Below are 21,182 nucleotides of genomic sequence, written 5' to 3'. Positions count from 1 at the left end.
CCGGCATTAGCAGCTCTTCGGAATCTAATGTTTATGATTGTATAAGTCTTAGTTCCTGTGAGCGAAAACTAGAGACAGATTATATATATTCATTTAACAAGCACGTCTTTCGATGCCTTCTTGTTTCTTTAGTTTTCAACCTATTATTTCTTGAGACTTAATATTCATTTAGAGCTCATAATGTCTCGAATTAAGCTGTGGTTGGTGAGCGTCTAAAGGAAATGGGCTTTTGTTTTCCCATGTATCTTCTTCCGCCTCAGATGTTCGCAAAAGAGACAAGACCACATCTCACAGAGCATGCTATAGGTGCATGGACGACGCGCTATTCAAACGCAATGATAATAATAATACATGCAATGTATACAGTAGTCTGAAGTCCGTAGATTGTCTTGCTTGTCTGAATGCTGTCAAGTGGAGATTGAATGGGGGATAGTACGGGGGGGGGGGGGGTTCATTTGAGGAAAAAAAAAAGAGGGGGGGGGTTGATCGTATTCAAGATCGCCACAGACATCTTAATCACTGTAGAGCTGACAAGGAGTGGTTGCAGAGAGGGGGGTGTCAGCGCCCTCTCACACCCCCATCGCTCAGACCACATTGTGTGTGTGTATGTGTGTGTGCCTGTTTAATTCAACATTGTGTTCATGTGAACAGTTTCCTCGGCCAATCTTATTCAACCCTTTTTGTCTTTCACAAGTTGTCTTTTAGCCGTGCGTCTGTTGGTGTGGTAACATCGAGTTCTTTGTGAAGGCCGTGCCTACCATTGTTACTTAGCATCGTTTATTAACTTGACACTTTGGGTCGCGCATAAATTAGTTTCTCTTTTCACTTCACATTCAGAGTGTTAAAGTCGTCGTAAGTCACAGGTTAGTGTTCCCCCTTCTCCCCCCATTTCTTAGTAACTTATGCCTTTTTTGTTGGTCATGTTTCATCCCAGACTTGTTACAATTGTCAGTTAATTTACTTTGACTCGCGGTAATGACCACCGTGCTATCATGTTGTGAATAAAGTTTGTATTTATCCCTACAGAAATATTTGTTTAAGCGAAAATAAATTCGTTATTTTTGAATATATCCTGGTCTAGTGCTTTTTGAATTTCTTTTGTATAGTGAATCTTGCATGTTTTAGCAAGTAAATTGTACAGCGACTTCGTGCTGGGAATATTTAGAGCGAGATATTTTTTTATTAGTGTGCCTTGAGTAAAGTTAGTCGCTTTCTACATAATTAGTTTTTTTTTTAATTTATGCTATCAGCTTACACTTTTTTATAGAAGGAAAATTTAAAAAAATGTGGAAGTTAGAAGATGGAAGTTCGTTGTAACTATAAAAAGAAATGAATTCATTATTTCTAACTAAAAGGAAGCACTTGGTTGTATTCTTGGGTATTGAAGTTGATAGAGCGTCGCGCTAAAATTACTAATAATGTAGATTCTATTCTATCTTCATACTACCTACTCTTTTTTTTTCCTTTTTTAATAAAAATAAAATATTTATGTTTAATTTGCTATATTATTTATGTTACAGGAATTAGGAATTATTTTTTTATTTACATAACTTTTTTGTTCGTACGAAGTACACTATTTTTTTTTTATATATTAGTAATTTTTTAAAGCAGTTATTTTGTTTATTTGACAGTATCTACAGACTCTCCAGAAAGTTATTAAGTTTCTGAAACAAGAAGACCAAAATGGAGTTGTGTGTACCTATGTTGTTGGTTGTTATGGTAACTCAGATGTGTTTCCTCACTCACGCTCAGTTCGGGAGGTCTTCATGTAAGTCAGACAAACTGCTTTTTAAAAATTATTTCATGTTTACACTATAATATATATTTACGGCATTATTTACACATATATTCTTTTTATGTAAAGCTGTTACATTTCACATGTTCTTATATTTCCATCAGTTACATTTCACGCACCAGTATCAGGCTCACAGCTGAATGCCAGAATGCAACAGGTCAGTTGGCCCATGTTTCTTTGAAATGTTGAGAATAATGTGATAGCCACATTGCAAATCTGTCAGGTAGACGATCACTTTAAATAATAACAAGCTCTTATGAACTTTGCTTTACAGTGACTCTTGCTAGATGGAGAATGAAAAAATAATAAGCTTGACAAAGCTATCTATTTCTAATAGAACTAATTAAATGTGATAGAAAGCAAATATAGTCAAATAACAGAGGCGCTACCCCCCCCCCCCCACACACAAAAAAAAAAAATACTTTACAACTAATGAAAATCTTATTTAAAAAACGTACGCTGCTGTAAATGTGAAATCAATCGATACAGTTGTAAGTAGTTCAACACAGATATTGGGGAGTAGAAATGCACTGATTGCAAACCGATAGTGATGAATCGAATCTCATTAAAAGCCGTTTATACTTTTGTTTAAGAATTTTAGAGCGCCTGTTTGATAAATCCTGCTTACGTGGTTTCTTTGATTAAGCTTTTCTTTGTGTGTGTGTATGTGTGTGTGTGCGCGCGCGTGTGTGCGTGCTGAATTTTTTTTTTTTTATGTTCTTTTCTGAGAATTTAATCATCTTATTTGTGACATTATTCCAGAGGTTAGCCTCAAGGACCAAGACAGAAGATCAAAGTCGTTTACAAGCAACTAACCAGCAAGACTCAGTAAGCTTTAGATCTAAATATAAAAATTAACCCCGGACAATCATTTATTTTTGATTACGCTTAAAGGAAGTCCCGTGCCTAGATCATTAGACAATAAGGGGACCTTTTAAAAACGAATAGCCTGCAAATGTTTATGGGCTTAATGCATTTAAATTGGGGAGCCCAGTGGCTGGGTAGTTAAGCGCTTGGCATCTAAACCCGTGGTCCTGAGTTTGAATCTTGTTGAAGTTTGGGATTTTGAATTTCGAGATTTTAGTACGCCATTGAGTCCACCCAACTCTTATTAATGGGTACCTGACATTAGTTGGGCAAAGTAAAGGAGGTTGGTCGTTGCGCTGGCCACATGACATCCTGCTCGTTAACCATTGGCCAAAGAAACAGATGACCTTTACAACATCTGCTTCATAGATCGCATGGTTTGAAAGGGGAAATGACATTAGATTGGCGCTGTTGAAGTCACGTGGACAAGACCACACTTTTCTTGGTACCACTTGTGCAAAACTAAAATGAACTACTGCTTATGATTTACAGATATTATATGGGGCTCCTTCTGTCTCGGAAGACAATGGATGCTCACAGATGAGTCACTCACTTTGGTTACGTCTTGAGATGGGGCAGAATCTGGAGTGACTGATCAAGCCAATTCTGGAGAGGCAGAGTTTGCCACAGTTCTTGCATGTATATGCATCTGTCCTAGGGCTAGCTGACAGGGCTGCTTTCTTTTTCTTTCTCTTGGCAAAGATCGTACCAGCACGTACAGTCTGTCTCCATGCTGTCCGGTCTTGGGCTTTCTCCTCCCACATACTTTGTTCGATGCCCGTGGCATAATGTGCATCTCCTAGAGGGATCGTGTCACCAACCAGGAAGTTTTGAAACGGGCCAATATGCACAGCATCTATGCTCTCCTTCAACAGAGAAGACTACGCTGGCTGAGTCATGACAGATGGAAGAATCCCTAAATACATCCTATACGCTGAGCTTGCAGAGGGAGTCAGACCCAAGGGCCGCCCAAAACTTTCCAGATATTATATAATATTTATACATTGATATTAATATTGATGGCTGACTCGCTGTGTGTTAAGCGCTCTGGACTGTCGTTCGATGTTCTCAATAGTTCCATGAATACGAATTTTCCCGCCTTTCCCACTCGTCTCGCGATAGATTCGGACTAGGATGTATTTATCTTTACATCTGTATGTAGATAACTTCGAAACATGTAAACAAGATATATGTTTATACATATTTTGTTAATTGTGCACATTTTGATTACAGATCAGCTTGACACCGCAACAGTTACTCAAAGTGGACAGTAAGTTGTTTTCCCTTTTTTTTTTAACTCAATGAGTGCGGAGCGTCTATCCCATAGACGGTCTGTCCGCCCTAAACGCACGGAACGTCTATCCCATAGACGTTCTTACCCTACCTTTGTTCCGTTGTATTTTTAAATTAAAATTTTTAACTAACAACAGTGGAACTATTTTTACTTTATAAAAGAGTTCTTCATCCTTTGTTTACATAGAAATGAGAAGCTTTTGGCTTTATTTAGACATTTATTTATTACTTTTTTTACAATGTAAAAAAAACGTCGCCATGACTACGCTAATCCAAGACACACCCACAATGTTGACTACTGAAGAAACTTTATAATTATTCTAAAATTTATCACAAATAAATAGTAATAATGAAGAATTTGATCTAGATATATAGATTAGATCCAGGTAGGTCTAAATTTAGCGTATTTATATCTATATTATTAGTATTTAGATCTAAATCTAGATCTAAATCTATTATTGTCAGTAGGTCAGGTGTAGTCTGTAGATCGAGATTGACTAGATCTAAGCTTTTATCTATAGACTTGGACTCTAGATCTAGTCAATCTAGATATATCTCTAGATCTAAGCTTATGGTAAATAAAAAGAAAGGAAATGGTAGATCTACATCAAATAATCATCCACTGTGGGCATTTTTTCCCCATTTTCTTTTTTTTTTTTTTTAGTATTCTTTATCTGTAAAAATCTACAACATCATGGCTATGCTTGTCCAAGACACACCCACAATGTTTACTACTGAAGAAGCTTTATTGTTTTATTTATAGGCTACTTCTATGAATTGTAATAATGAAGATCTTGATCAAGATTTAGCATAGGATGAAGCAGACTTGGACATTATTAGCATTTAGACTTAGATCTAGTATTGCCTTGCTTAGGCCTTAGCCTTAGACTATAGGGCTAAGTCCTGAATGTAGATCAAGGTTGACTAGATCTATGCTTTTATCTTTACACCTTTGTAGATTCCTATAGAACTAAGCCTAAGATAAATTAAAACAACAGAAATGGCAGATCTAAATCCAATATTCATCCACCATGCTAGGCCTTTTCTTGGTATATTTTCTAGCAATTTTTTTTAGTATTGCTTTTTGGTAAAAATCATCACCATCACTATACTGGTTCAAGTTGCACTCCAAAAGGTTTACTACTAAATAAAAGTAAAGTATAAAACTATTCTAAATCCATAATTTATCACAAAGGAACAGTAATAATGATCTATTAGATGTCTATATCTTAGGTAAAATGAATTAGGATTTTTATTGTCCTTCATCTAGTTAGAGATTTAGGCTTTGATCTCTAGCTAGCCTATGTCTTGCACTGGTCTAGTATTAGAATAAAAGATGTTCTAGGCAAATAAAAAGAAGACAAATCTAGATCTATATCCCATTGATTCAAATGTACATAATATTTGAGTGCATTTGGTTGATAGATTTAGTACTGGTATCTATTGTTATTGGTAGTAATGAAAAGCGCAATAATTTTCACTTTTTTTCAGACTAAAAAAAAACAGGTAAAAATAATAATATAATCAATGATTCATCATCTTTTATTGACTGTTTTATCAGATTTCTTTTTGAAAATGCTGTAAATAGTCTAAATATGCTGTTTCAACAGTAATACAAAGAACAAAATCTAAATTTAGGTCTCAAAAGTTCTAAAGTTGGCATCCATTTTTTTTTCTGAGTGTCATATTATTTAGATTATAATTTGTATCTTATATTTAAATAGAAAGATGTTTACATTTTCACATTCTCCATTCATTTACCTTTACTTTGATACCAAATATGTTACTATAGCATTATTGGTACTTAAACAATAAATTTTTGTTTTAGCCATGTTTGGAACATTTTCTAATTTTTTTAAAAAAAGTAGCATTTTTATGAAAAAAAAAACACAGCAGTCAAAGAGTTAACTAACCTATATTCACTTTTTTCATAGCCATAGCGTCAATAAAAAAGATGGCTGTGAAAAAAAAAAGTATACTCGTTACTCTGGCTCGTGAATCATCCGCCACAAAATGTAAAAGACGTGTCTTTAGAGACACACATTATGCGCCCCCTTCACTTCCTAGTCTTCGGCACCCTCATTCATCTAACCACATCACACTTTGATGGTGTCAACATTTGTCAACACGAAACTTAACCTGGAGTCCACAAAGGAAAGGGCCCATAACCCTGACGTAAACGTAGCGTTTGGTCTTGCATTATTCGAGGGTCAAGTATGCAGCATATTACCATCGAATAAAAGACATATAGATGATATATACAAAAGATTTTACTTTGAAATATATCTTTGCAATGCTTACTATAAATGCAGTTACGTAGCTAGGGGTGGGGGGAGGGAGCCCCCTTAATAAATGTCCTAAATTTTTGTTTACATTAAATACTAAATATCAAGTCACTCTCGTGTAACCTTACCATTCACGTGGAGTCAGAAATACTAGACAGCATTGATCTAGAATCTAGAGGATGTTATAGATGACCTTTGCTGCACAGAAAGCACGACGTGAGGCGACATGAATTGAGATTTGTGTATTACCTCGCCAGTAAACAACGGTATTAATCATTAAAAAAGACTTAATGTTTGTTTTATTGTCTTGTACTTATATAATGTACCAATTGAAATTTAGACTTATATTATTATTAAGTACTTTATCTCATGTCAAATGTCAAAATAAGGGCCCCTGAAAAGGTCAAGCCCCCCCGGGACCCCAAATCCCTAGCTACGCCACTATATAAATGCATGTTTTTGGTAGAGAATATTTGTATGAAGTGACATATTTAGTTGATGTATAACTAAAACACTAAAGTATCACTTTCTTAAAAGCAACACAATGCAATGGAAAAGCCTGGCAGCCATATATACTAGTGAAACCAGGTCACTGACAAAAAAAAAGCAAAAGATAATCTTCTAAATACTCGGGAAAGGAAAATCCATAGAAAAATGTATGGTGCTATACAAGCCATTACAAGGTAAAACTAGGAGGAGGACATGAATCGGGATCTTGACTTTTTATTATATCTTTTATATAGCGCTACTTTCATGCTTATAGCATGCTCAGAGCGATTTTGGTCCAATCTCATTTGTGGACAAGTTAGGGGGAGGGGGTATCTAGGAGTTGGTTTTCCGTGCTGCCTTTAGGCACTCAGTAAACGCAACTCTGCCCGAGTCGGGTGTCGAACCTCGAGCCCCCTTCTAGGTAGCCAAGCCAAGCCAAGTTCAAGCACACTTGGCCTCTCGACCACGTTTCCCACTTCTAGATTTAGACTAGATGATCAGAGTTATAGATCAGAAGTAGAATCTCGATGTAATCTATATTACATTTACGCAAAAAAAATATTGGTAACGCTTAGATATTATATCAATAAAATAGAAGCAGTCTTAAATTTACTCCTATATCGCATAATTTCGGTACACAATGGCTATACAGAGAGGCAGACATAGTGAATTGTTATAAGCTCGGTAAAAAAAAAGTATCTTAAAGATTGAGTTCATTAGCCGAGGTGGCCGGGTGCTAAAGTGCTTGGCTCTCTAAACGTGAACATGTGAAGACTGGAATTTTGAACTCAACTTCGAAATTTTAAGGACGCCGCTGACTCCACCTAACTCTAACCTGACAAACATTGGTAGTTTTGCTGGCCTTAAGACACCCTAGTTACAGTAGGTCATGGAAACAGATTTACCTCCAATAATTGCAAGGTCTGAAAAGGGCGCCACAGTCTGAGTTTAACGATGTTTTATTATATATTGTTATAGTAATTTATTTGGATTTCTTTTTAAATCCAAGATAAGACTTATTCACTTCTTAGAAATGGCTTGGTAAATTAACTTTTTATAAATGTGTTTGCATTCAAAGGTTTAAGACTTCGTGGTCAGAGGACGTCAGATCTGCCCCGCCAAACAGGTCTTCAAGACCAAGCTCAAAGTGACACCTATCTTCTCGGCCAGACAGACTCCGCACCACCTCCGAGCCGACGTTCCCAGAACTTTGATAATCTACGAGGTCAGCAAAGTCTCCCTGAGCGACAAGAGCTTCAGAGAAGGCAGTTCCAGGAACAGATGTCCTCCTCCTACGGAGAGGATCCCTATGCCCAGCAACCAAGGAGTCAGAAGCCTGTTGCCCAACAAAGGCAGTCGATTCGTAGCTCTCTGAAGCAGAAGTACTTCCAAGATTTACCCTCCTGGCAAAACGCTGGTGATTCCCGGGGAATCCCACAATCAGTCCAGACGCAATACTCCGATCAGATTCCCATGAATGATCCTTCCACTGTACAAGATCAAGGAATGAAACAAAATTCCTATCCTTCTAGGTTACAAGACCAGTACAACATGGACGCACCTCAGCAATCTTTTCAAAATTCTAAGCAGAGTCAGTATTTAAGCAAAAATCAACCAATTAATCCAAACCAGTACTTAATTGTAAGTGATCACCCTCAAAATACAGGACCCTTCACTAGCGGCGTTAATCAAGTCTACGATCATATGCCTGTTGGGGGGCAGTTTGCAGATCAGTTGCCCGCGTCAGCTTCGTCTCTCGCTTCAGAGTCTATGTCATACCGACCACGAATGTCAGACATGCAGTCACAGCAAATGATGTCCAGTGGACTGTCTAGATCCTCTGCAGACATCCAGACACTTCAGCAGCATATCTCTCAGTACCCTGGACAACAATCTCAGTACAACGGGCAACAATACTTAGATCGCCAATCCCAGTTTGCAGATCCTTCGTCACCGTTCTTGGGGCAACAGTCGCAGTATGCTGGGCGATCCATGGGTGGTCAATACATGTCAGGTTCTCAGGCGTCTTCAATGTCATCACAGAGTGGGTACCCACAGCCTGGAGCACAGGACATGATAAGTGGTCCAGGCGGCTCTGGTTTAGCGTATGACCAGCAGCCAATGTCAAGTCAGACCAGTATGTCCGGAGCCTCAGCATCAGCGATGGGCGGACCATCATCTGGAATCGTCGCTACCAGTGGTTCTATTAATGCACCGCCAGCTTTAGGAAGTTCGTCGTCTGCAATAGGTGCTTCTGCTTCTGGAATGACATCAGTAGGTGGAGCCTCTTCCGGAATAGGGGGTATTGCTGGATCGTCAGCAGGGGGAGCTTACTCCGGAACAGGAGCAATTTTAAACAGTAAGTAAATATTCATAATTGTTACAGATATGAGAATTTATTTTATTGGTAAAAATGAAATTCATATAAATAGAAAACATTAAGACATTGGGTTAGTCTTAGAGTACAAACATTTCACGTGACAACAGCAAACCCAACCCTAGTAGCCCTTACATAATAATTCGTGCCCAGAATTTTTAGGTTATCGACCAATTAAGTATCGATTCCTTTTTATTTATATTTTCAAGCAAAAAAAAAAATTATAAGAAACTACAATGCTGTGCCATATTTTCTTATCGTATAAAATACAGATGTTACTTCAAGAAATAAAATAGTTAGGTCCTATGCAGTGTTCCTAGGCCAATCTAGTCCTGCATGTTTATCAATGACTTAAATTCTGCCAAGTCATTAGTTTTCCAGACTGACTCAAGCAATCCATTCAATGCTCTAATAACGCTAGGAAAAAAGGAGCACAAATTTGTCATTGTGCATATCTCGAACAAGATATGAGTATATGAGTATTTTATTAAGTTTTGATTTTGTACTTGAAGATTATGGTTCAGTGTCTAATGCATAATTGCTACTTTACTTTTAAGTATTCTGTCCTGAAGGGTTTCCAAATTAAGTGATTTTACTAAGAGTGTTACTGTAATCAAATGTGAATATTCCTTTGTTATGAATCTCACAGTTTTTGCGTCTGTTCCAGTTTCTTAATGTTTTCTTGACTTGAGGGGTCCCAAACCGAGGATGCATATGCTATTATTATTATTACTGTATCGCATTTTTATCTCATTCATGTCATTACGTTTTTCTTCCATCTTCATCCTTGACATTGATAGTGAATCGTCCTTCACCTTATTAGCCTCAACAGTTCGCCCAGTGGCCGGATAGTCTGTAGAGGTCTTGAACCATCTTCACCGAACACCCCTAACACCTGCATCTAGACATCTAACTGGACCACGACTTGTAGCGCCTCGTGTGGATCACCACGGACACGCCAAACTGTGAGTGTCACCATGTTTCCACATGCCATCACTCGCTCTGGACAAAACTTAGGACGCCAGAGAAATAGAGCGACAGTTTAAAATTTAAAACAAAACCTAATATCACATGTGTTTGGTGAACCCAAAATAACCATAGTAGACCCAATGGTCCAGTTAACTAATTCTTAAAATAGTCCCTCCTATTATATTAATTTATATGTATTTAAATTTGGAACATATATACAGGTCATAATTATTAGTTATTTAAATAGGTTGCCATTTTAAAGGTTTAGAATATATATATATATATAAAGTTTGGGGAAGTATATTAAAAGAAAAGTATAAATATTATTATTAATTGAAATAGTATTTATTTACATATATAAAAAAAGGATAAATTGTATAAATAAACTGTAATTAATTTGTAATTATTGATGTGCATTTATAAGCTCCTTAATTTGATTGATATAATGTTCACATTGTATGTTAATGTTGATAAATAAACCAGATGCACATATTGTTAGCCGGTGTTGTGTTTGATTTTTGTTGTAGCTGTAGCTGGTGCGAAGTGATGGCATTGGAACATGGAGACACTTGTGCAGTTTGTGTGTGTATGTGCGTGATTGCGCGGTCAGAAGTAGCTGCGAACAGCTAATTCATTTCATTGATAAAGAGCTTGTTCCGCAAGATTGTTAACGCCTAAAGTGGTAAGGGTCTTAAGCCCATCATTACCTGTAAAATGCTTCCAATGGCACTCGTCTCAAATGCTCGTCTGACAACCGGTCCAACTCCTGGCCACGTGTGGTTCAGATGTTGAGCCCGAAGGAACCATTACCACTGACATAAGATGGGGCAAAGGCGAGCAACCGGCGCCTAAACCAGTAAGCTTCGGGCAAAGAGGGGCTCCTTAGCCTTGGTTGGCTACCCATTTAGGAGAAGGAAAACTCTGAATCCAAACCCAAACACGGGAAAGACTTTTGGAGACAAGCCTGAGGAAAAATCAGGAGCTAGAACCCTTAGGCACACTGTGGCAAACTGTGCTACAGTCTGGCAGAACCTGCGGCGCTACTGACCCCAAACTGTATCGGATATTCTGTTCCTTTTGATTACATCAGCTGCGTGGAGAGGGGGGGGGCGACATCGTTCCGACAATAAACAATGCCCAGGCTTTCATCTCGCTTTTTCTAATGAGTTTGACAAGGTAGCCACCCTAATACAGAACTTGTATAAAAACGTGAACAAAATTCTTTGAAATGAATAATGTTTTAATGCCAATGCAGTATGCAGAAACAAAAGTCTAATAATAATAATATTGTTACGTATTTCTGAATCTTCTGGCTAGATGTATTAGTTGGCACACAAATAAAAACACAGCAAAGAACTTGACGACTAAACTTTCAGTTTCATATAACTTTAATGACTATTAACTCTAACAATTCGTTAATGTAACATGTAGCGTAGAAGACTGTACAATATCTGTCAGTTTACAGTTAGCTATACTTCGTTGCAATTCATCTCTTCACTTCGTTGCAATTCATCTCTTGTCAACTTGCATCGAGCCGTATTCCACAGAACAGACCAACGACACACTTCCCAGTGTCGCTCCAGGTCTCCTAAAGCTGAACCAAGTCGCACTCAAGTCTACCGAATCAGAGCCGCACACGTCTTACATCGACTGTATCGACTGTAACGGCTCAAGTCCACTGTAGTTCGCTGTATAGACTTTAGCGACAGTAGTCCACTCCAGTTAACTCTACCCTAGTTAACTTGCATCGAGTCGTACACATTTCTCTTCCACAGAGCCGCACACGTCTTACATAGTCTGTCTCGACTGTAACAGCTCACTCACGACTCCATACGACTCCATACGACTGACTTTCACATTAACTTTCTGGCTTATATAGAGTCCCTAATCGCTTGTCCAAAGTTGCACAAACACGGCTAGTATTCTCTGAAATAACACGTGAGGAAACGTCACATCCTGTCTCTATTTATACACGTAGATTCCAGAAAACACTCGATGCAGTGTCATCAAGTCGGGGTCACACGTAGTGACCTTTATCTGTCACTGTTCATTAGTAACTGTCCCCCTACTTAGATCTGTTCGTCCCCTGGAACAACACGTGTGGACACGTCACATCCTGTCTTTGTTTGCACATGTAGATTCCAGGGAACACTAGTTGCTGTGTCATCTCGCCGGGGTCATACGTTGACCTCTACCTATCACTGTTCATTTGTAACACTGCCCCCTTCTTAGATCTGTTCGTCCCGAACAGATTCTACTTCATCACGATACTGATGAAATCGATCGACGATCAAGTAGGAAGCTTTGGTGGTTGCCCCCCTTCTCAGAGATGTTCTTTCAATCTGGCAGTTGTCCATCTTCTTTCCATAGAAGAATGGGAGCCAAATCCTCATTTTTCAGCAGTTCCTCACAAATGTTTTCATCAATCTTGGTATGGAAACATCGACCTTCAGATGACGTCATTGGGCACTCTTGTCGAGAAAATTCATCAGCATTCTAACGAGTTCGTGCTTCACTGGCTGAGTTTTACATTTTCAAGCATCTTTTTACAGATGGGTTAGGGCTTTTTCCAGAGCTTCTTCAGAGATGACCAGGTTCATTACAGTACAGCAATATTCACATGTTCTTCTTACAACAGCAACTGACTTTGGGTTTGTACGATGCCTGTTGGGTTGATCTTCTCGCACAGTTTTATTTGTACAGTTCTATCTCAGATGATTACTCACTTCAGTTCTGACATCTTAAACTACTTCTTTTCTGTCCTTCTTGCTTCTGACGTAATTAGCGTTCTTCTAAAACCTCTGTTATACTTCATCAACCTATTCTCATAAGGAATGTTCTTAGATTATTCATTAGTGGCTTCACACTTTCAACTGATTCGTAAGGCTTTCTTCTTTGGTCTGATGGTTCCGGACAGAATCTTTCTAAAAACATGGGCTGTGGAGTTTCATCAGTGCAGGTGGGGGTCTATCAGTGGGAGAAGTAGTGGGCTTGTTTTCTAACAACATGGGCTATGGAGTTTCATAAATGCAGGTGGGGGTCTATCAGTGGGAGAAGGGGTGGGTTTGTATCTTGATCTTGTTGGAGCCATCCACGTTGCACTCTGCATATGTCGCTTTCTCCGCCTCCTCCATTTGATATTTCTTTGGTTGCGTTGATGTCGTTGTCGTTGTCTTACTTTCTTGTCGATCAATGCTGATGGCAGCCACTTAGCACATAGGAAGGCATTGCATTTCATAGCTGTAGTCATCAAGACTGTTGATCTAACAAGTTGCTTCAGCATTATTCTTCGATGGGTGCTTTGCGAATGAGCTGCAAGTCCACTTGAAGGCAAGTTGTCAAACACTTCATCACCTTCATCCGAGTCAGGAGGACTCGACTGTGGGGCAGGTTGATAACATTCAACGTGCAAAGGTCCATCAACTTCAGCATCAGTTTCTATTGTAATTCCTTGACTATCACCAGGGCTTCTCACGCCTACCTTGATAGCTGTACAAGCTTCTGTTAAGTCTAGAGCTTGTTGGTGTATTTCTTGGCATTCACAGTCTTCTTGCATAGCTACGTACGTACAGTTCTTGTCAAACGCATGGGTGCAATAATCCAGCTTCGAGTTCCTCTCGTAGACAATGGCAGATAGACAGAAGTCTTTAAGGCCCACAGCAACAGGCTTGGACGCAGACCCAACGTTGTCTTGATCTGTTTGGCTGGTTAAGGTACTCATATCAGGTTTATCTGTAGCTAAAGCTTCGGTCAAACTATAGGTCTCTTCTATTGTTTCTTCAGCGGTCTCATTCTGCTTTTCGTTGAAACAGAAACAGCTACCGTCTCTTTTCATTTCTTGTTGGCCACATTCGTTTGGTTTGTCATCACAGTCACAGACAGCACAACCATCACCAGCATCCCTATCGCAATTGTCTGTAACGCCACATTCTTGGTTGGACAATTGTTCGCTGTTCATCAATGGTGTAGCTCTTTTATCTGTCGACTCAATCTGATACTGTTGGGTGTTCAGCAGCTCATTAATCATGATTCTAGTTTGATCTTTTATCGTATCCGTTTGTTCTTCTGTCTTGTTGGGCGTGGTAGCTATTTGTTCATTTTCATTCATGACTTTGATCAAATGGTTAAATGAAGAAAATCGAGTGTTGATTTCTGATTCTATCTCCTTAATGCTCTCTTTCACCGAGTTCATTTTGTATTGCAAAGTTCTCAGGAGCTCCGTCATATTAGGTTTGATTTCAAATTGGCAGGTGTCCGGGTTCTCATCTTCCTCCAACAGGGCTTGTCTGAGACGTGCTGTTAGCGTTTCCTTATTTCCGTTAAGCCGTAGACCTCTTTCTCGAAGCTCTTGTCTAAGTTCTTTCATGTCAAGTTCATTAAGAAGTTTGATGGAACACATTCTAGCCAGAAAGATCCCACTTCTGACACCAATTGTTACGTATTTCTGAATCTTCTGGCTAGATGTATTAGTTGGCACACAAATAAAAACACAGCAAAGAACTTGACGACTAAACTTTCAGTTTCATATAACTTTAATGACTATTAACTCTAACAATTCGTTAATGTAACATGTAGCGTAGAAGACTGTACAATATCTGTCAGTTTACAGTTAGCTATACTTCGTTGCAATTCATCTCTTCACTTCGTTGCAATTCATCTCTTGTCAACTTGCATCGAGCCGTATTCCACAGAACAGACCAACGACACACTTCCCAGTGTCGCTCCAGGTCTCCTAAAGCTGAACCAAGTCGCACTCAAGTCTACCGAATCAGAGCCGCACACGTCTTACATCGACTGTATCGACTGTAACGGCTCAAGTCCACTGTAGTTCGCTGTATAGACTTTAGCGACAGTAGTCCACTCCAGTTAACTCTACCCTAGTTAACTTGCATCGAGTCGTACACATTTCTCTTCCACAGAGCCGCACACGTCTTACATAGTCTGTCTCGACTGTAACAGCTCACTCACGACTCCATACGACTCCATACGACTGACTTTCACATTAACTTTCTGGCTTATATAGAGTCCCTAATCGCTTGTCCAAAGTTGCACAAACACGGCTAGTATTCTCTGAAATAACACGTGAGGAAACGTCACATCCTGTCTCTATTTATACACGTAGATTCCAGAAAACACTCGATGCAGTGTCATCAAGTCGGGGTCACACGTAGTGACCTTTATCTGTCACTGTTCATTAGTAACTGTCCCCCTACTTAGATCTGTTCGTCCCCTGGAACAACACGTGTGGACACGTCACATCCTGTCTTTGTTTGCACATGTAGATTCCAGGGAACACTAGTTGCTGTGTCATCTCGCCGGGGTCATACGTTGACCTCTACCTATCACTGTTCATTTGTAACAATATTATAGTCAACGTAAAGAAAAAGTGGAGATTTTCATACATGGCAGAAAACTATAAATAGCTACTTTTGGTGTATCCGGTACATGAACTATAGGAACTGTTGACAACCTTTGCACTTTGTATCACTTCAGAATCACATTTTCTAAGCTCTTTAGCAAAACCTTATTTCGATATGGAAGAAGCATTAGACTGTCACGCTCCGACTTTTAAAAAAAGTTCCCATTTTCTGACCTTGTGGTCTATAGGGCAGATGGTGTAAGAGTCAACTGATTCTTTGGCCTACGGTTTACGAGGATGTCATGTGACCTGCACAACGACCAACCGCCTTTAGATTTCCCTAACCAATGTCAGGTACCCATTAGAGCTGAGTGGACTCAGAGGCGCCCGCAGATTCCGAAATTAAAAGTCCCAGTCATGAAACTTATTTAATAACAAAGTAGCTTTAAGAAAGACGAAGATCATCTGCCATGCATTGGGATAATGAAACAAATTATTTTTTAGGTAGTTGGCAGCTGTGAAGCTCTATTAAGTGTCCTTGACATTGTTTAGTTTATCGTCCAAATCTCCAACCTTTGAACTTGTACATGTTTCTGTCCCTCAGTCTGTGACTTCTAATTTCCCTTAAGCTTTCACTTTTATTTCTATTAACTCTTTCTCTCCTAACTGACGATACCAACGTTGTTTCCACCACAATGTGGTAAATAATTACAAAGAGAGAGAGAGAGTTAAACGTCATCAGTCGTTCACACGTATTTTATCAACTCTCACCAGCGACTGACTTACCCCATGATTACATCAGAATGTATTCATCCAATCCGAACACAAGAATACATTCCAATCCCCCCCCCCCCAATTACAAGGGAGAGAGAAGGGAAAGAGAGGGGGAGAAACAGAAGGATAGAGAGAAATCGGGAGAGAGGGGTAGAGAGGGGAGATGGAGAGAGAAAGAGGGGGGGGGGTGAGAAATATATTAACGTGTGGTGGTGTTTAATGATAATACCATGGTTTGATGATATCCTGAGAGTACATGGACATTTTAGTGTCGCCATGTGGGCATGGGGCTGTCCTGTAATGCCTGTAAAGCGTCTGTGTATATGATTTGTTTCAAGATGATCGTTGTCAAACGGACATTCAAGGAAATAAGTAAGAGCTGACAAACTGTCAAAACAAAAAAAATTGATCTATTAGACAAACGTTTCTGTGATGTCATAGTTGACGATATGTGAAGAATGAGTTGTGTGTATTTTATGTAAAACTACCAAACTTGTTTTGAAACCAAGAAATTAGAGAGAACGGAGATATCAATGTGTACGTTAGCTTACATATTTACAAACATTTCTAGATCTATACAATGATCTGCTTAATCTTGCCTACAGACGTTATGCCTATGACATGAGCATGGTCTAAAACGAATGTTTAATCATTGAAGCTGTGTATAGAATAGGTTAAAGTAGGCCTAATAAATTTCGTGTAATGTATCAGATTGATATACATATCAGTGCAAACTTGATTGGTTCACTGTTGCTGCTCGGTCGTTGGTTAGTAGCTCCAAGCAGCTAGCACACTAAACCGATGTAGGCGTATTCAATTTTACAGTAGGCCTATAGATCATAAAATAAACTTGAACAGACCTCATTTAATACAAATTTGAATAAAGCTTTATATTTTTAAATAAATAAGTATATTCCAACTTGTAAGCAGATGTATAAAGACACAACTGAAATGATCATTAAAAGAAGAACTCACTACAAATAACCTGCCTCACGTTACTTGGTAAACAAACAAAAAATTCCTTTTTGGCTATCACACCCCAGACTTACAGAAACATGAATCAGGACGAGCCACCTCGTGATTTCATCAGAAACTCCTCAGCCTTCACAACCAAAAACATCCGCTCTTCTTTCCTCGACGTTAAAATGAGTGTACTATAATACAATCTGTAATTACCGCACACTGTGGTACTATAGTTGCTAGCATTTGTTCTGTAAGTTGGCCGCTGTCTGCATTTGTGATTAACTATTGTAGTGAAGAACTAAATGTTTTCGATGTCCATGTGAAGTCAAATAAAACGCTCATTAACGGAGTTTAACTATAATAAGTAAATTAAATAATGTCAATTAAAATAAAGTCAGAAAGAGTATATTGAAAAGTGGAACTCAAAAGTAAAACTATTTCCCATTTCATGTTTAAGAAAAAAAAAAAAGAGTTACTTGCTTCGACCAGTTCAGAGTTGACATAAGAAAAAGATTATCTCCTCTTTTGGGGCGAGTTGTGTGAAGTAGGCTATAAATAGATCAAAAGAAGTAGGGCGAAGGTAGAAATGAAAGTTAATGAAAAGTCACATAATGAGGTCATTGTTGTAAAAGGTAAGCGATATAGAGGCGGGGGGATGAGATACGTAATAATCACAATGAGTTAGATTTTATCAGCCAAAGTTTACAACTTTCTTAAACATTTCTAACAATGATACTGACATGTGAAGTAAGATTATCTGTTTATGTGGCCCACGATTAACGAGGGTATCATGTGGCCATCACAACAATGTACCGCTTTAACTTTCCGCAACTAATGTGGGGTACCCACTAGAGTTGAGTGGACTCGGGGGTGCCCCAAAAAACCTGAATTTCAAAATCATAGTCTTCACCGGGATTCGAACCCTAGTCTTCTCGGTTCAGAAGTGAAGCGCATTACCCCTCAACCACCAAGCTTTCTATGATATACATGAATTTATTTTTTTTTCATACTAATAAGACAGTTAAGCAGTAGATTGGTATGCGTGTATATATAAATTTTTTATATTATGTATAATCAATGTATTATCACGAAAGAAAAATATAGTCACTGCCCACAACTTCTATTATCTCAGATGAACATAATTACAATCTCACATTTAATGTACCTCAAACTGTGAAGTCCCCAATCTTCCCTTAAATTACTTTTAAGTCAATGGTCATTTGGAACTCGGATTGATTAGCGATAGCGCTTTGATTCTATTCCTGTCTTTTGACGTGCAGACGCCTCGTCTTAAAACAAAATTATTGGGTTTTTTTTTTTTGTGTTGGGACGTTGATTCTACATTTTATAGAAGACATTTTGAACCTAGCAGTGTACATTTCTTATGTCTACTTTGGACCACTTCACATTTAGAGACATTTACTTAGTATGTGTGTTGTGTTCCAGTAATTGCCCGGGGCCAGGGCAAGCTATAGATGTCGTTGAACAGCCATGGTTCTGGTGTTCTGATCTATTGGCAGCTAAAGTACTTCCAATGAGACATAGTTGCTAGAGTTTGGCATGTTTCTGTAAAACTATGAGATACAACAACAACAAGCAAAATATTTTTTTAAATCCTATTTAAAATTTAAAAAAAAAGCAAAGCTTATAGAAGGGGAAGAACTCCGCAGTTAAAACTTATAATCAAGAATGTAGAACATATATCCGTTTTACGATATCAAACAAAATAATCGCCAATAATTAATTGACTAATTGGTTAATTCATGTCTTCTTAGAAACAATAATTAAATATTTAAGTTTGACAACTTGATCCGTGAATATGTGTGTGAGAAATATCATGTACAATTATTTAAGGAAACAAAACCCGACATATTTAGCAATATCTGTGAATACCAAAAGATTAATTTCCCTTGTTGGTATCAAACAAAATAAATTAATACCCAGTAATTAATTGACTAATTAGCTAATTGTTTTGTATTAATTCATATATTGTCTACGTCAATGAATAATTGTGCAAAGTTTCAACTTGATCCGACAATGGGTGTGGGTGTTGTAACGGATGCATGGGTGTAAGTTGTACTTAAAGTATTTCTAAATAACTTGATAATTCTAGATGTAGATGCGTGAGTACCTTGTAAGATGTATTACAGATGCAAGTTATAATGCTATTCGCCACAAAACAGTATACGATAACAAACAGGATCAAAGGCTCAATGACTTAAGTTCACTCCAGATGAAAATATAATAAGAATCTTTAATGCAGAATGGGCCACAGTCAAGTCAGTCACTACACCGATGTTATCCCTTTGAGAGCCTAGCAATAACTGATCTAAAAGTCTACAGTCTACACTCATCTCTAACCCAAACGTCTATGTCGGCACTATAAAATGTACGCTCACTGACCGTCTATTATAGTGCGTAACTAAACTAACTAAACTAATTGTCTAACAGTGTGGGTCAAATACCGTGTTCCAACTTTTTACCAGACAAGACATAGTGAGTTGATATAAGCTTTGTAAAAAATATTAAAAGTTTATTAGTATAGCAGAGTCCCAGCAGCCTGGATAACTTGGCTAATTTTTCTTAAGAAGTCATTTAATTAGATCTATCTTAAAGACGTTTTTATGTCTCCATTAAGTATTTTTCAAGAGTCTCTTTTATGACATAAATTCCTGTACAATCTTTAATATAATTATGTGACAAAGATTCTAAGCCACCTTTAAGTGCATAAGTTTCCTTTGATTAATGTTATTGGAGCAGTATATGTTGTATTTTCTTATCTTATCTTATCATATATGATACAGACGTTACTTCAAAAAAGAAGATGATTATGTCCTACGCGTCATACATTTAGTCATACTTGTTAACCAATGACCTAAACTCCGCCAAGTCACTGGTTTTCCTGGCTAGCTCAGGCAACCCATTCCATGCTCTAATAGCACTAGGGAAGAAGGAGCTTTTGTACAAATTTGTCCTAGCATATGGAACGAGGAATGTGTCTTTATCTTTCTGTCTTTCTGAGTATTTTATTAAATTTTGTTTTTGCACTTGAAGATTATGGTTCAGTGTTTTATGTATATAGCTACTTTACTTTTAAGTCTTCTATCCTGAAGGCTTTCTAAATTTAGTGATTTTACTAAAGTCAAATGTGAATATTCGTTTGTTATGAATCTCACTGCTATATTTTGTGTCTGTTCCAGTTTCTTAATATTTTCTTGAGGTGAGGGGGTCCCAAACAGAGGATGCATACAAACTATGCATACAAATATAGTACTGTAATTTCAATATTTTTTTATTATCACAATTCTCGATAGGCCAACATTTTTTCATAAACACTGGCACCATTTTGTCCATAATTTGACGAGTTTTCAACATTATACTTCATAGCCGAAGTTTTGAGTTTTGATTTCATAGAATTTCTTTTTTTTTCCAGCTCATATGCCGGTCCTTGCATCAGGAGGAGGAGGAGCCATCGTGAGCGAATCAAATGTGATGGGCGGATCAAATGTGATGGGCGGAGCAAATGTGATGGGCGGTGCTGGAATAATGACCGGAACTCCATTAGCTGTACCCAACGGCATGATGGCTAACACGATGGGAGCAACCGGCGTGATGGGGCACGGCATGATGGGGCATGGCATGATGGGGCAAGGCATGATGGGACAAGGCATGATGGGGCATGGCATGATGGGTCACAACATGATGGGGCATGGCATGATGGGAGGAGCGGGAATGATGGGGTACGACATGATGGGACATGGAATGATGGGGCCCGGAATGATGGGAGGTGGCATGATGGGTGGTTTTTTCCCCTTTATGGACATGGAGAGCCCCGACAGCCCAGGTAACTTTTTAAATAATCCATATTACTTCTTAAAGTGGTATATATAGTGTTCAAAAATATTATAAAGTTTTCATAAATATCATAAAGTTTTCATAAATATTATAAAGTTTTTATAAATATTATAAAGTTTTCATAAATATTATAAAGTTTTCATAAATATCATAAAG

General features: G+C 38.2%; 1 protein-coding gene across 3 annotated transcripts; it reads left to right on the top strand.

Annotated features, from left to right (window-relative positions):
- Positions 1–674: 674 nt before the first annotated feature.
- LOC106052973 (protein lingerer-like) lies at positions 675–21,074 on the top strand. Of its 3 annotated transcripts, none has more exons than XM_056006843.1 (7): positions 675–863; positions 1,632–1,768; positions 1,900–1,952; positions 2,558–2,623; positions 3,896–3,932; positions 7,808–9,088; positions 20,605–21,074. In XM_056006843.1, exons 2-7 carry the CDS (start codon positions 1,684–1,686, stop codon positions 21,060–21,062), a joined length of 1,980 nt encoding a protein of 659 aa, XP_055862818.1. In that variant the 5' UTR covers positions 675–863; positions 1,632–1,683; the 3' UTR covers positions 21,063–21,074. The 3 variants fall into 3 exon arrangements, with proteins under 3 accessions (XP_055862818.1, XP_055862820.1, XP_055862819.1); XM_056006845.1 differs by lacking the exon at positions 20,605–21,074 and adding an exon at positions 9,930–10,573 and having other exon boundaries at positions 676–863; XM_056006844.1 differs by lacking the exon at positions 675–863 and adding an exon at positions 923–1,006.
- The last annotated feature ends 108 nt before the right edge of the window (positions 21,075–21,182 follow it).

The sequence above is a fragment of the Biomphalaria glabrata genome, chromosome 12 (assembly GCF_947242115.1).
Source record: "Biomphalaria glabrata chromosome 12, xgBioGlab47.1, whole genome shotgun sequence".
In the NCBI taxonomy this organism is placed as follows: domain Eukaryota; kingdom Metazoa; phylum Mollusca; class Gastropoda; family Planorbidae; genus Biomphalaria; species Biomphalaria glabrata.
This window is presented reverse-complemented; position numbering and strand designations above follow the sequence as displayed.

Bases quoted from the DNA above. Each gene is read 5' to 3' on its own strand.
- LOC106052973 (XM_056006843.1), top strand. From the start codon at position 1,684: ATGGAGTTGTGTGTACCTATGTTGTTGGTTGTTATGGTAACTCAGATG. The intron at 1,953-2,557 runs GTCAGTTGGCCC...ACATTATTCCAG, and splicing joins TGAATGCCAGAATGCAACAG to AGGTTAGCCTCAAGGACCAA. The intron at 2,624-3,895 runs GTAAGCTTTAGA...TTTTGATTACAG, and splicing joins CAACTAACCAGCAAGACTCA to ATCAGCTTGACACCGCAACA.